Source organism: Nomascus leucogenys, chromosome 7b (assembly GCF_006542625.1).
Source record: "Nomascus leucogenys isolate Asia chromosome 7b, Asia_NLE_v1, whole genome shotgun sequence".
Taxonomy (NCBI): Eukaryota; Metazoa; Chordata; class Mammalia; order Primates; family Hylobatidae; genus Nomascus; species Nomascus leucogenys.
The window spans coordinates 45,111,278-45,123,018 of record NC_044387.1 but is presented as its reverse complement, the minus strand read 5'-3'; the positions used below and the strand labels follow the sequence as shown (position 1 = coordinate 45,123,018).

The 11,741-nt window shown below is 48.1% G+C and overlaps 1 protein-coding gene across 1 annotated transcript; it reads right to left on the bottom strand.

Annotated features, from left to right (window-relative positions):
• Positions 1-255: 255 nt before the first annotated feature.
• On the bottom strand, positions 256-11,536 carry PEX26 (peroxisomal biogenesis factor 26). The gene is made up of 6 exons (XM_012508207.2): positions 11,158-11,536; positions 10,598-10,908; positions 9,199-9,339; positions 4,966-5,261; positions 3,447-3,593; positions 256-744 (listed from the first exon to the last, which is right to left on the bottom strand). The coding sequence occupies exons 2-6, from the start codon at positions 10,825-10,827 to the stop codon at positions 641-643; spliced, it is 918 nt and encodes a 305-aa protein (XP_012363661.2). The 5' UTR covers positions 10,828-10,908; positions 11,158-11,536; the 3' UTR covers positions 256-640.
• Between the last annotated feature and the right edge of the window lie 205 nt (positions 11,537-11,741).

Sequence of the window (11,741 nt, the reverse complement as noted above, 5' to 3'; positions counted from 1 at the left end):
GCAACCTTTGCCTCCCTGGCTCAAGTGATTCTTGTGCCTCAGCCTCTCGAGTAGCTAGGACTACAGGCGTGCACCACATCTAGCTAATTTTTGTATTTTTAGTAGAGACGGGGTTTCACCATGATGGCCAGGCAGGTTTTGAACTCCTGTTCTCAAGTGATCCACCCACCTCACCCTCCCAAAGTGCTGGGATTACAGGCGTGAGTCACCATGCCCAGCAAAGAAGTATGTTTCTCAAGAAGTGAAAGGCCAAGGGTCACTTCACCAGGCTTTTTCTGAACTCCCAGCTCCATTAACATCCTGACCTGAAGAACCAACCCCTTGCCTTCACCAAGAAGATGGAATGTTTCATGGACACAGTCCCTGTCCCCAAACCCCTCCTTTTCAAGGGGCCTCTGGTCGTCCAGGGCACTGTTCGGAGGTGCTGTGCCTGCTGCTCCCGCTTTGTTTCCACATCATCTACCACAACCAGCCGAAGTAGGGTGCAAAGGAGAGGGCACCCAGGCAGCAAGACACAGTGCACTCCACGAGATTAGGCTGGTCCCATTTCCCCAGGGGCGCCTGCGGATGTGTCGCTCTGTCACTCTGCTTCTGTGGCCACAGACGTGAGGAGCAGAGAGGCTGTGGTGCGCAGGGACCCTCAGTCACGGATGCGGAGCTGGTAGAGGTGAGAAAATGCAGACTTCCGGATCCAGCGGAAGAGCTGGGCCAGCTTGTAGAGGAAGGGCAGGGAGGAAGGGGAAGCTGCAGGGCAGAGGGAGACTACAGTGAACGTCCCACCCCTCTCGCCTGTCACTCTGCCATCTCCCACCCTGGGAGACTCCACTACCAATTACGCATAGTTGGTTTTGTTTTGTTTTTTTAGAGATAGGGTCTCGCTCTGTTGCCTAGGCTAGAGTAAAGTGCAATCTGTGTACGGCTCACTGCAGCCTCAATCTCGGGGGCTCATGCGATCCTCAGCCTGCAGGTGCAGGTTCTCCTCCCCTCGGCATCATCACTCCAGTGAGTTGGGCCTGCTGCTGAGGGTCAGGGCCACTGGGCCAGGCCCTTCTGAAGCAGCCTTGGAAAGAGCAGGCTGCTTGTCCTCATGCCATCCCCACTAGGAGACCAGGGTTTACGAGACTAAAGGGCTTACGGGAACCATAAAGAATCATAAAGAATTTCTAAATCTGTATCAGCCAGGAGGTGGCCAGGGATGAACGCTGATGATACTGAGCATTCCAAGAGCTAACTTGTGACTTCTTTGTAAAGCAAACAGAGCCATCCACAGGGGATCCCTGCTCAGCGTTCAGCAGACGGGTTAGAAGGACAACTCTGAGCTATGTGAAGGAAACCTCGCTGGCCGGGCATGGTGGCTTATGCCTATAATCCCAGCACTGTGGGAGGCTGAGGTGAGAGGATCACTTAAGGCCAGAAGTTGGAGACCAGCCTGGCAAACATGGCGAAACCCCATCTCTACTAAAAATACAAAATGTAGCCGGGCATGGTGGTGTGTGCCTGTAATCCCAGCTACTTGGGAGACTGAGGCAGGAGAATCTCTTGAACCCAGGAGGCGGAGGTTGCAGTAAGCCGAGATCACGCCACTGCAACCTGGGCAACAGAGCAAGACTGTCTCAAAAATAAAAATAAAAAATTAGCCGGGCATGAAGGCACATGCCTGTAGTCCCAGTTACTTGGGAGGCTGAGGAGAGAAGATCGCTTGAGCCTAGGAGACAGAGGTTGCAGTGAGCCAAGATCACGCCAGTGCACTCCAGCCTGGGCAACAGAGAAAGACCCTGTCTCAAAAACTAAATAAATAAAATAAAATAAAAATAAAAATAAATAAATAAATATTTTAAAAAGCTCACTGAATGAGAGAAAGAGAAATGGGGAAACAGGGAAAATCTAAAGACTAAGTTAACAAATGGCACTTCTCAAAATAGACAAACCATTTGAAGGGACCAGTATAAGGGTTTCTGATTTCCTCTTAAATTTTGAAACTTATTTAATCATATTCTAAGTCTAAATTCATAAGAGGAATAGAGATTAGAACACAATTCACACTGAGTAACACAAAAAAATCTAAAAGAGCAAGTGCCCAAGTTTGGCTTCATGCACCTGAGGGGTCAATCCTCAGGAAATAACCAGGGTTGTTCCCAAATATCACTTAGGGAGCTCATTCCTTCTTCACAGCGAGGCAGAAAACAGAATAATCACCCAAATGTTCAATAATAGGGGTTGTTAAATTACTTAGGGGCATTCCTGTGAAATGGAATAGTTAGCGATTTAAGGCCATGCTTGAAAGCATATGTGTGACACGTAACTGCCTACAATCTCTATATCCACAGAAAAAGACTGACAGCACAGCAGAGTAGAAGATTTCTATGCCCTTCTTTACACTTTTCTCTATTTTCCACATTTTTTTTTCTTTTCTGAGACAGAGTTTCGCTCTTGTCGCCCAGGCTGGAGGGCAACGGCGCAATCTTGGCTCACTGCAACCTCCGCCTCCTGGGTTCAAGCAATGCTCCCTGCCTCAGCCTCCCCAGTTGCTGGGATTACAGGCACGCACCACCACACCCGGCTAATTTTTGTATTTTTAGTAGAGACGGGGTTTCACCATGTTGGCCAGGCTGTTCTCGAACTCCTGACCTTAGGTGATTCACCCGCCTCGGCCTCCCAAAATGCTGGGATTACAGGCGTGAGCCACCATGTCCGGCCTATTTTCCACATTTTCTAAGATGTATGAGTTTTTCATTTACAACTTGCTCTGAATTAACACTTCATTAGACATTAATACTTGAATTAATACTTTCGTAGACATTCTGATGAGCGGAAGTTTTTTTTTTTTTTTTTTTTTTGAGACAGAGTCTCCCTCTATTGCCCAGGCTGGAGTGCAGCAGTGCGATTTGGCTCACTGCAACCTCCGCCTCCCAGGTTCAAGCTATTCTCCTGCCTCAACCTCCCAAGTAGCTGGGATGACAGGCACGTGCCACTACGCCTGGCTAATTTTTTTTGTATCTTTAGTAGAGATGGGGTTTTACCATGTTGACCAGGCTGGTCTCGATCTCCTGACCTTGTGATCTGCCTGCCTCGGCCTCCCAAAGTGCTGGGATTACAGGCGTGAGCCACTGCGCCTGGCCGAGAGGAAGTTTTTTTAAATTCTGAGGTTCTACTCAGAGTTCAGCCCTAGAAAAAGTGGAGGGCTATGACTCAGTCCATGTTCAGGAGTCAGCAGGGCCAAGTGGACTTTCTCCCGGCTGCTCTCATAGACTCCAGAACTGGCCTCTCCTTCTGGGTGGGGCTGGCTCATGCCCAGTCTAGCAATTCCTCCTTGTGGAACAGACTCAGGGGAAATGTCATAGGAGAGAGTCCTCTCCCCAGTAGGACTCTGACAAACACCCACTCCATGCCCAGCCCTGGCAACAACGCCTTCCCAGGAAGGACGCGGGAGAGTCTCCACCACTTACCTGGATCAAACCTCACCACCAGGAGACAGAGGATCAAGGCAGCCAGGAGGCTCTTTTTGAAGGGCAGAGAAAAGAAGTGGCTCACCGCAGAGTCCCAAAGCTGGCGAACCAACATCGGTAGTGACAGGAACTTGTGGGAGACAGAGCCTGGCCAGGTAGACAGAGCACAGCTTCAGGGATGTCATGGGAATCAGCTTCCCTGACCCTGACCTCTGTGCTTGCTTCTAAGAGCTGAGCAGGCCAGGCGCGGTGGCTCACGCCTGTAATCCCAGCACTCTAGGAGGCCAAGGCGGGCAGGAGTTCAAGACCAGCCTAGCTAACATGGTGAAACCCCGTTTCTACTAAAAATACAAAAAATTAGCCAGGCGTGGTGGTGTGTGCCTGTAGTCCCAGCTACTTGGGAGGCTGAGGCACGAGAATCACTTGAATCTGGGAGGTGGAGGCTACAGTATGCCAAGATCGTGCCATTGTACTCCAGCTTGGGCAGCAAGAGTGAAACTCCATCTCAAAAAAAAAAAAAAAAAAAAAAAGAGCTGAGCAAAAGGGTACTAAGTATTGGCTAAAGCCTTCATACCTTAACTGCAGATACTCTTGCAAATCTCATGAATATAAATTGTTTTCCTCGTGTTTATTACTTATTTTGACTATATATTATTTACTATATTGAATGCATCTTTGTAAAAGTTTTTTAAAACCTTTCAGAACCTTTTAGGCCGGGCACGGTGGCTCACGCCAGTAATCCCAGCACTTTGGGAGGCCAAGGCGGCCAGATCACGAGGTCAGGAGATCGAGACCTTCCTGGCTAACACGGTGAAACCCCGTCTCTACTAAAAATACAAAAATTAGCCAGGCATGGTGGCGGGCACCTGTAGTCCCAGCTACTCAGGAGGCTGAGGCAGGAGAATGACGTGAACCTGGGAGGTGGAGCTTGCAGTGAGCTGAGATCGCGTCACTGCACTCCCGCTTGGGCGACAGAGCGAGACTCCATCTCAAAAAAAAAAAAAAAAAAAAAAGAAAGAAAGAGATGGTGACTTTCTGTCCTTGGAAGTATTCACAACTAGACTAGATCTTCACTCAAGGAAAAGGGCAGAAAAGATTCAGGGACCAGGAAAGGGTCTGCAAATTAGTTTCTTATATTCCTTTGGCTATCCCAGCAAATCTCAGCTGTGTCTGTACTGGGGCCAGCATTTAAAGGAGGAAGGACATCCCACCCAGACCAGTATGGTGAAGCAAGAGACCTCATCAGAGGACTCCAATGGGAAAATGACTTTCAAAAGACAAGTCAAGGTCCCAAGACCCAGCAACACCTTCCCATGTGGAGATTCTCCTTCCACTGCCAACTTCAGAGGGTCTGGCCTTCACTTTGTTAAGCAACTCAACAGGCCTCTTGTTCTGTGATTCAAGAGTTTTCCACACAAAGAACTGCTTCTAAGCTCCCAGGAGTTTCACGACAGACCCCGAGGTACAGTGCAAGCCCACAAGTCCACTTTACAGAGGTCACAGAGGGATAATGTCCTACCTTCCTGGTTTGGCTTCTGGGCCTCCTCAGAGCCTGAGCGTTCCTGTTTCTGCTGCTGCCTCGCTGTGTGAATGGCCTGAAGTACCTCCAGTCGCCGCTCCTCACCAAAGGCTTCAGAGCCCACCACTAGCTCCTCAGCCTCCGATAAGCAGCCCAGAGGCAGCAGCACCCGCTGCAGGTGAAATTCTGCCAAGGCTCCATATTCTGGAAGGTTTTGGTTGGCTGGGTCTTGAAGCCAGGCACCCACCACATCCAGCACAGCTCCAGGCTCTTGCATTTTGCTGTATAAAAGAATGCTGCAGTCCCCAAAAAACCCAATCCCAACAAAAGAAGAGTCAGTGCTCAATGATTGGTTCATTTCCCATGACCACTATGCTTCTCCTATCCAGCCCCTCCTCACTGTGTCCTCGAGCCCCTTCCGATGAAATGATGATGCTCATGGGAATTCCCCATGACACACCCATCACTAACAGCATACTCAGTGGGAAAAGCTGAAAGCCTTTCCTCTAAGATCAGGAGCAAGACAAAGATGCCTACTTTGACTGTTTTTATTCAACATAGTACTGGAGGTCATAGCCAGAGCAATCAGGCAACAGAAAGAAATAAAAGGTATCCAAATTGGAAAGAAGGAAGTCAAGTTATCCCTGTTTGCAGACAGAACTAATAAACGGATTCAGTAAAGTTGTGGGATACAAAAATCAATGTACAAAAAACAGCGTTTCTATACGTGATAGTGAACCATTGGAAAAGAGATCAAGAAAATAATTCCATTTACAATAGCTACCAAAAAAATAAGATACCTAGGAATAAATTAAACCAAGCTGGTAAAAGATCTCTACACTGAAAACTATAAAACATTGATGAAAGAAGTTGAAGGGGACACACAAAAAATGGAAAGATATCCCGTGTTCATTCACAGATTGGAAGAATATTATTAAAATACCCAAAGCAATTTACAGATTTATTGCAATCTCTACCAAAACACCAATGGCATTCTTCACAGAAACAGAAAAAACAATCCTGAAATTCGTATGGAACCACAAAAGACCCCAAATGGCTAAAGCAGTTGTGAGCAAAAAGAACAAAGCTGGACGTATCATATTACCTGACTTCAAACTATACTACACAAAGCTATAATAGTAACCACAACAGCATGGTATGGCATAAAAACAGACAAAATAGAACAGAACAGAGAGCCCAGAAATAAATTCATGCACCTACAGCCAATTGATTTTCAACAAAGGTGCCAAGAACACATACAGGGGAAAAGACAGTCTCTTTAATAAATGGTGCTGGGAAAATCGGATATCCATATGCAGGAGACCAGACCTCTACTTTTCCCCACATACAAAAATTAACTCAAAATGGATTCAAGACTTAAATGTAAAATCCAAAACTATGAAACTACTAGAAGAAAGCATAGGAGAAGTGCCTCACAACACGGCTGGGCAAGCGTTTTTTTCAATAAGACCTTAAAAGCACTGGTAACAAAAGCAAAACTGGACAAATGAAATTACATCAAACTAAAAACTTCTGCACAGCAAAGGAAGCAATTAAGAGTGAAGAAACAACCTACAGAATGGGGGAAAATATTTGCAAACTATCCATCTGACAAAGAGTTAATATCCAGAATATGTCAGGAACTTAACAGCAGAAAAAAAAAAACCCTGATTCAAAAGGGAAAAAGATCTCAATAGACATTTCTAAGAAGACGTACCATGGCCAACAGGTATATGGAAAAATGCTCATCACCACTAATTACCAGGGAAATGCCAATCAAAACCACAATGAGACACCAGCTTGCTCCAGTTAGAACAGCTCTTATCAAAAAGACAAAAGAAAACAAGTGTTAGTGAGGGTGAAGATGTGGAGAAAGGCAGCACTTACACACTGTTGGTGGGACTGTAAATTACTACAGCCATTATGGAAAACAGAATGCAGGTTCCTTTAAAAAATTCAAAATAGGAAAGACGGCACTTCCTTTTGTAAGTCGTGGCAAGTGCTGAGAGAATGCCATGAAGGCCTTGGGCACACTGAGAGAGTATTTGCTGCCTGCCCACCCCCAAATGCCACATGCTGCCCCTCTACTGCCAGCGAATCTCTGCACCTAAGCAAGTTGTTGCCAAGTCCCACTTCTGGTACTTTGTATCTCAACTAAAGAAGATGAAGTCTTGGCCAGGTGCGGGGGCTCACGCCTGTAGTCCCAGCACTTTGGGAGGCCAAGGTGGGCGGATCATGAGGTTGGGAGTTCGAGACCAGCCTGACCAACATAGTGAAACCCCGTCTCTACTAAAAATACAAAAAATTAGCTGGGCATGGTGGCAGGCACCTGTAATCCCAGCTACTGGGGAGGCTGAGGCAGGATAATCGCTTAAACCTGGGAGGCAGAGGTTGCGGTGAGCCGTGATCACGCCATTGCACTCCAGCCCGGGCAACAGTGTAAAAAAAAAAAAAAAAAAAAGATGAAGTCTTCAGGGGCAAGTGTCTACTGGGCAGGTGTTCCAGAAATCCCCCTGCAAGTGAAGAACTTTGGCATTTGGCTACACTACGATGCCTACTGCAGCATCCACAATATGAACGCAGAATAGCGGGAGCTGACCACCGTGGGCGCTGCCACCTAGTGCTACCAAGATGAGCACCCAGCACTGTGACCGGGGCCTACACCATCCAGATCACGAAGGTGGAGGGGACTGCAGCCAGCAAGTGCCACCAGCCGACAGTCAAGCAGTTCCACAATTCCAAGATCAAGTTCCTGCTGCCCTACCAGGTCCTGTGTCTTCAGCACAAGCCACACTCCAACAACAAGAGTCCCAACGCCTTCTTCTAAGTACAGGGAACTCTCACCAGGTGTCATTAAAATAAACTCAAGAATGGCCAGGTGAGAAAAATAAAAATAGAACTACCACATGATCTAGCAATCCATTATCTCCCCTGTTTAATGCAGCACCATTCACAACAGCTAAGATATGGAACCAACCTAAGTGTCCAACAACAGATGAATGGATAAAGTGTGTGTGTGTGTATATGTGTGTATATATGTATGTATATATATACACACACACGCATATATGTATAAAATGGAATACTATATAGCCATAAAAAAGGATGAAATCTTGTCATTCATGACAACACAGGTGGACCTGGGGGACATCATGTTAAGTGAAATAAGCCAGGCAGAGAAAGATAAATACTACATGATTTCACTCATGTGAATCTTTAAAAAAAAAAAAAAAGTTGATATCATAGAAGCAGACAGTAGAACAGTGGTTACCAGAGACTGGGAAAGGAAGAAAGAAAAGGAAGACCAAAAGAGGTTTGTCAATGGGTACAAAGTTAATGGGATAGGAGGAATAAGTTGTGGTGTTCTACTGCACGGTAGGGTGGTTATGGTTAACAGTAAGGTATTGTATATTATAAAATAGCTGGAAGAGAGGCTTTTGAATGTTCTTGTCACAAACAAATGATAAATGCATGAGGTGACGGATATGCTAACTACCCTGATTTGATCATTATACAACATATACACAGCATATATTGAAATGTCAAATTTACCCCATAAATATGTACAATTACAAGTGTCAACTTTAAAAACTTTGTTTTTTTTTTTTTTTGGCCCGGGGGCGGTGGCTCACGCCTGTAATCCCAGCACTTTGGGAGGCCGAGGCAGGTGGATCACCATGTCAGGAGATCGAGACCATCATGGCTAACACAGTGAAATCCCGTCTCTACTTAAAATACAAAAAAATTAGCCGGGCATGGTGGCGGGCACCTGTAGTCCCAGCTACTCGGGAGGCTGAGGCAGGAGAATGGCGTGAACCCAGGAGGTGGAGCTTGCAGTGAGCGGAGATCGTGCCACTGCACTCCAACCTGGGCGACAGGGTGAGACTCCGTCTCAAAAAACAAAACAAAACAAAACAAAATTTTTTTTTTAAGAATTAGGAATTCCTAGGACGTAGCAAGCTGCTCTTTCAGCTCTGTCCACTCTGTCATCCCACGTCGCTCCTATTCCCTGTTCCCTCCCTTCTTTATATCTATTCTACTCCTAAATTCCTCCTCCCTTATTCTTTATTGCTATGTATGGAAGTCTGGAAAAAAAAGTGAAGGGAAAGAATCAGATCTGGAGGGCAATAGTAGGGAAGGGGAAAAGAGTAGGTATTAGGCCCTGATTTAGGAGAGGAGATGAAAATCCTCTGGTTTCTGAACCGATCTGATGAGTCAGCAAAGAAGACTTACCACAGCTCCAGGACTTTGGGGGGTAGCTTTTCAGGGACCTGGTAATACTGAAGGACCCAGGAGAGGACTTCTTGCCACCGATCCATTTCTGCCAGGGCCTGGATCCCCACAACACACAGGGAGCACTTCACCTCCAAGGAGCTGTCAGCAGAAAAACCAATTTCAGTTAGAAGTGGTTCCCCACCATTTCCATTCCCACCTCCACCTCGGGACTGTTCCTCTCCAGCTCCCAACTCAGCGGCCATCATCTCTCTCATCCCTGTTAGTATTTAGATGGGCTTCACAATTGGTCTCATGGGCTGCCCTTTCCCCCAAGAACTAAAAGTTCCTGTAACCCTCTTTCAAGAGGCAAGTCAACTGTTGCTCAACATTCATTTTTGTATCCAGGTGAAATCAGATTTAAATGAAGTGGAAGGGTAATCCTGAGGGGGAAATAACACACAGCACCGGTTTGTGGGTGAAAAGAGAGGTGGAACTAAGAGTTTGCTCCGTGAACAAATGGGTTTGGAGCAAGGTTTCTGGCTGAGTGGAGGTATAGACTCCACAGACGGCTAAAAGGCACCACCTAGTAAGGTTCCTCCAGACACCCAGAAGCAAAGCCTTCTGCATTCACTGAAATGAGCTCCCACCCAGTCCCCTAAAACACAGCCAGGGCTCTCCAGATCATCCTTTGCGGTCAACTTTAGCTATTCTACCTACCACCTCCCTAGCGTGGCCTAACCCAACTTTACAATGCAAAGAAATGACGCCCTCACCTGCCAGACAAGGCTAGTGGCATTAGAAAGAGCAATGCAAGCCCAAGGTTTTTTTCTCCGGATTTTCTTTTTCTTTTGGTAGAGAAGAGGGCTCATTATGTTACCCAGGCTGGTCTCGAACTCCTGGGCTCAAGCACTCCTCCTGCCTCGGCCTCCCAAAGTGCTGGGATTACAGGCATAAGCCCCAGCTCCCGGCCCTGAATTAATTCTTTAATCCAGTCCTCTAATTGGACCAGAACACTGCTCCTGCCATGTCCCCCATTCCCCATCATCAGCCAAGGTCAGGAATAAACAACCTTGGGCGGGGTGGGGGGGCGCGAAGGTACCTGGGAGAGGACTTTTACCACCTGCTTACTGACAGAACTTAGCACTTAATACACATTCAGCCTTCCCATCATGCCATTCTACCCTGGAACAAGGAGCAAATAATTGGCTGTGGGTTCCCCGATAAGCTTTTGTTACACGACTTCCCTCCTCTGTAGAATGGGCACACGATGAGCGACCACCCTCTCGGAGACAAACCACTGATGAAAGCGAGGTGTAAAGTTCCTTGTGGGCAATCTGGGAAGGACAGAACTCCTGAGACCTTGAGCCCCACCACAAGAGCACCCGGATATCGGTTCATTTCCGAGCCCAGCACGTACGTGCCCGCGGGTTCCTCTGCCACGGCGTGGTTGGCCAGACTCTGCCAGGCCCGCTCGCAGGTCTCCAGCGCCGCCCGGAAGTCCAGGTGCACCACCAGGAGGTCGGCCGCCTCCTCCAGAAGGTCCACGGCCGGCGCCCGGGCCGGGACGGCGCGCACCGGCTCGCTGCTGCGCAGGGGTCCCCCGAGCCCCCTGAAGGGGGCTGCAGAGGTCGAGGAATCGCTCTTCATAACGAGTCCGGGCCCAAGGCCCAGGTCCTCAGACGTCGCAGTGACCGCCTCCCCCGAGGCTCCGGGATATCCCGAGGTGGCCTGGGCGAAGAAGGAGAGTCCTCATCTCTTTGCCCACACCCCTTCCCGAGGTTGGTTCCCCGATTAGGAAAAGGAAGGGGCCTATCTGAGGCAAAAGCTGGGCTCGCCTGGAGGCTGGGGAAGCAGTTTACACGTCGGATTTGCAGGATTCTTGCATCCCTGGAATACCTGGCCCTAGCTTTCCGGCCCCGCAACACGTGCAGGAACTGCCTCAGCTCCGGGCTCCTGGTTATGATCAAAGACTCTCACCTCGCCTCCCGGCAGCGGGCGCGGACATCTTTGCGCTCGCCCAGCCCCGCAGGCGCGCGGCGTCCCGGCGGCGCGGGGTACTCTAGGAGTTGTAGTTCCTCAGCTCTCGGCCCATCGCCTTCTGTAATGGAAGCAGCCTGGAGAGTGCGGACTACAACCCCCAGCATGCCGCGCCCCGGAAGCCGCCCCAGTCCCGTGAGAAAACAAACTGGTCCTTCAGCTTCGGGGTGCAGAAGTCAAAACAAAACAAAACCGAAGCTGCCTTGTGAAGTGGAGGGGTCCTCACTAACCAGTTCCAGCGGAGGCTAACGGAAGAAATGCCAGCAATGGATGTGCAGCTACATGCACGCTTTTAATCAGGGCTTCTGCGACGGTGGCGATCAGGGGATCTGTAATGTAATGTAGTGTAATGTAATATAATGTAATGTAGTGTAATGTAATATAATGTAATGTAATGTAATGTCAAGGCTGACGCAGAGCTGATCAAACATTTTGGCAACCTTAGTCTTTAATTGATTCACACTTTCTCCGCGTTGCCTCCGAAGTTTGCTGTAGGGGAATTAATATTGCCTGGTGAGGATGAG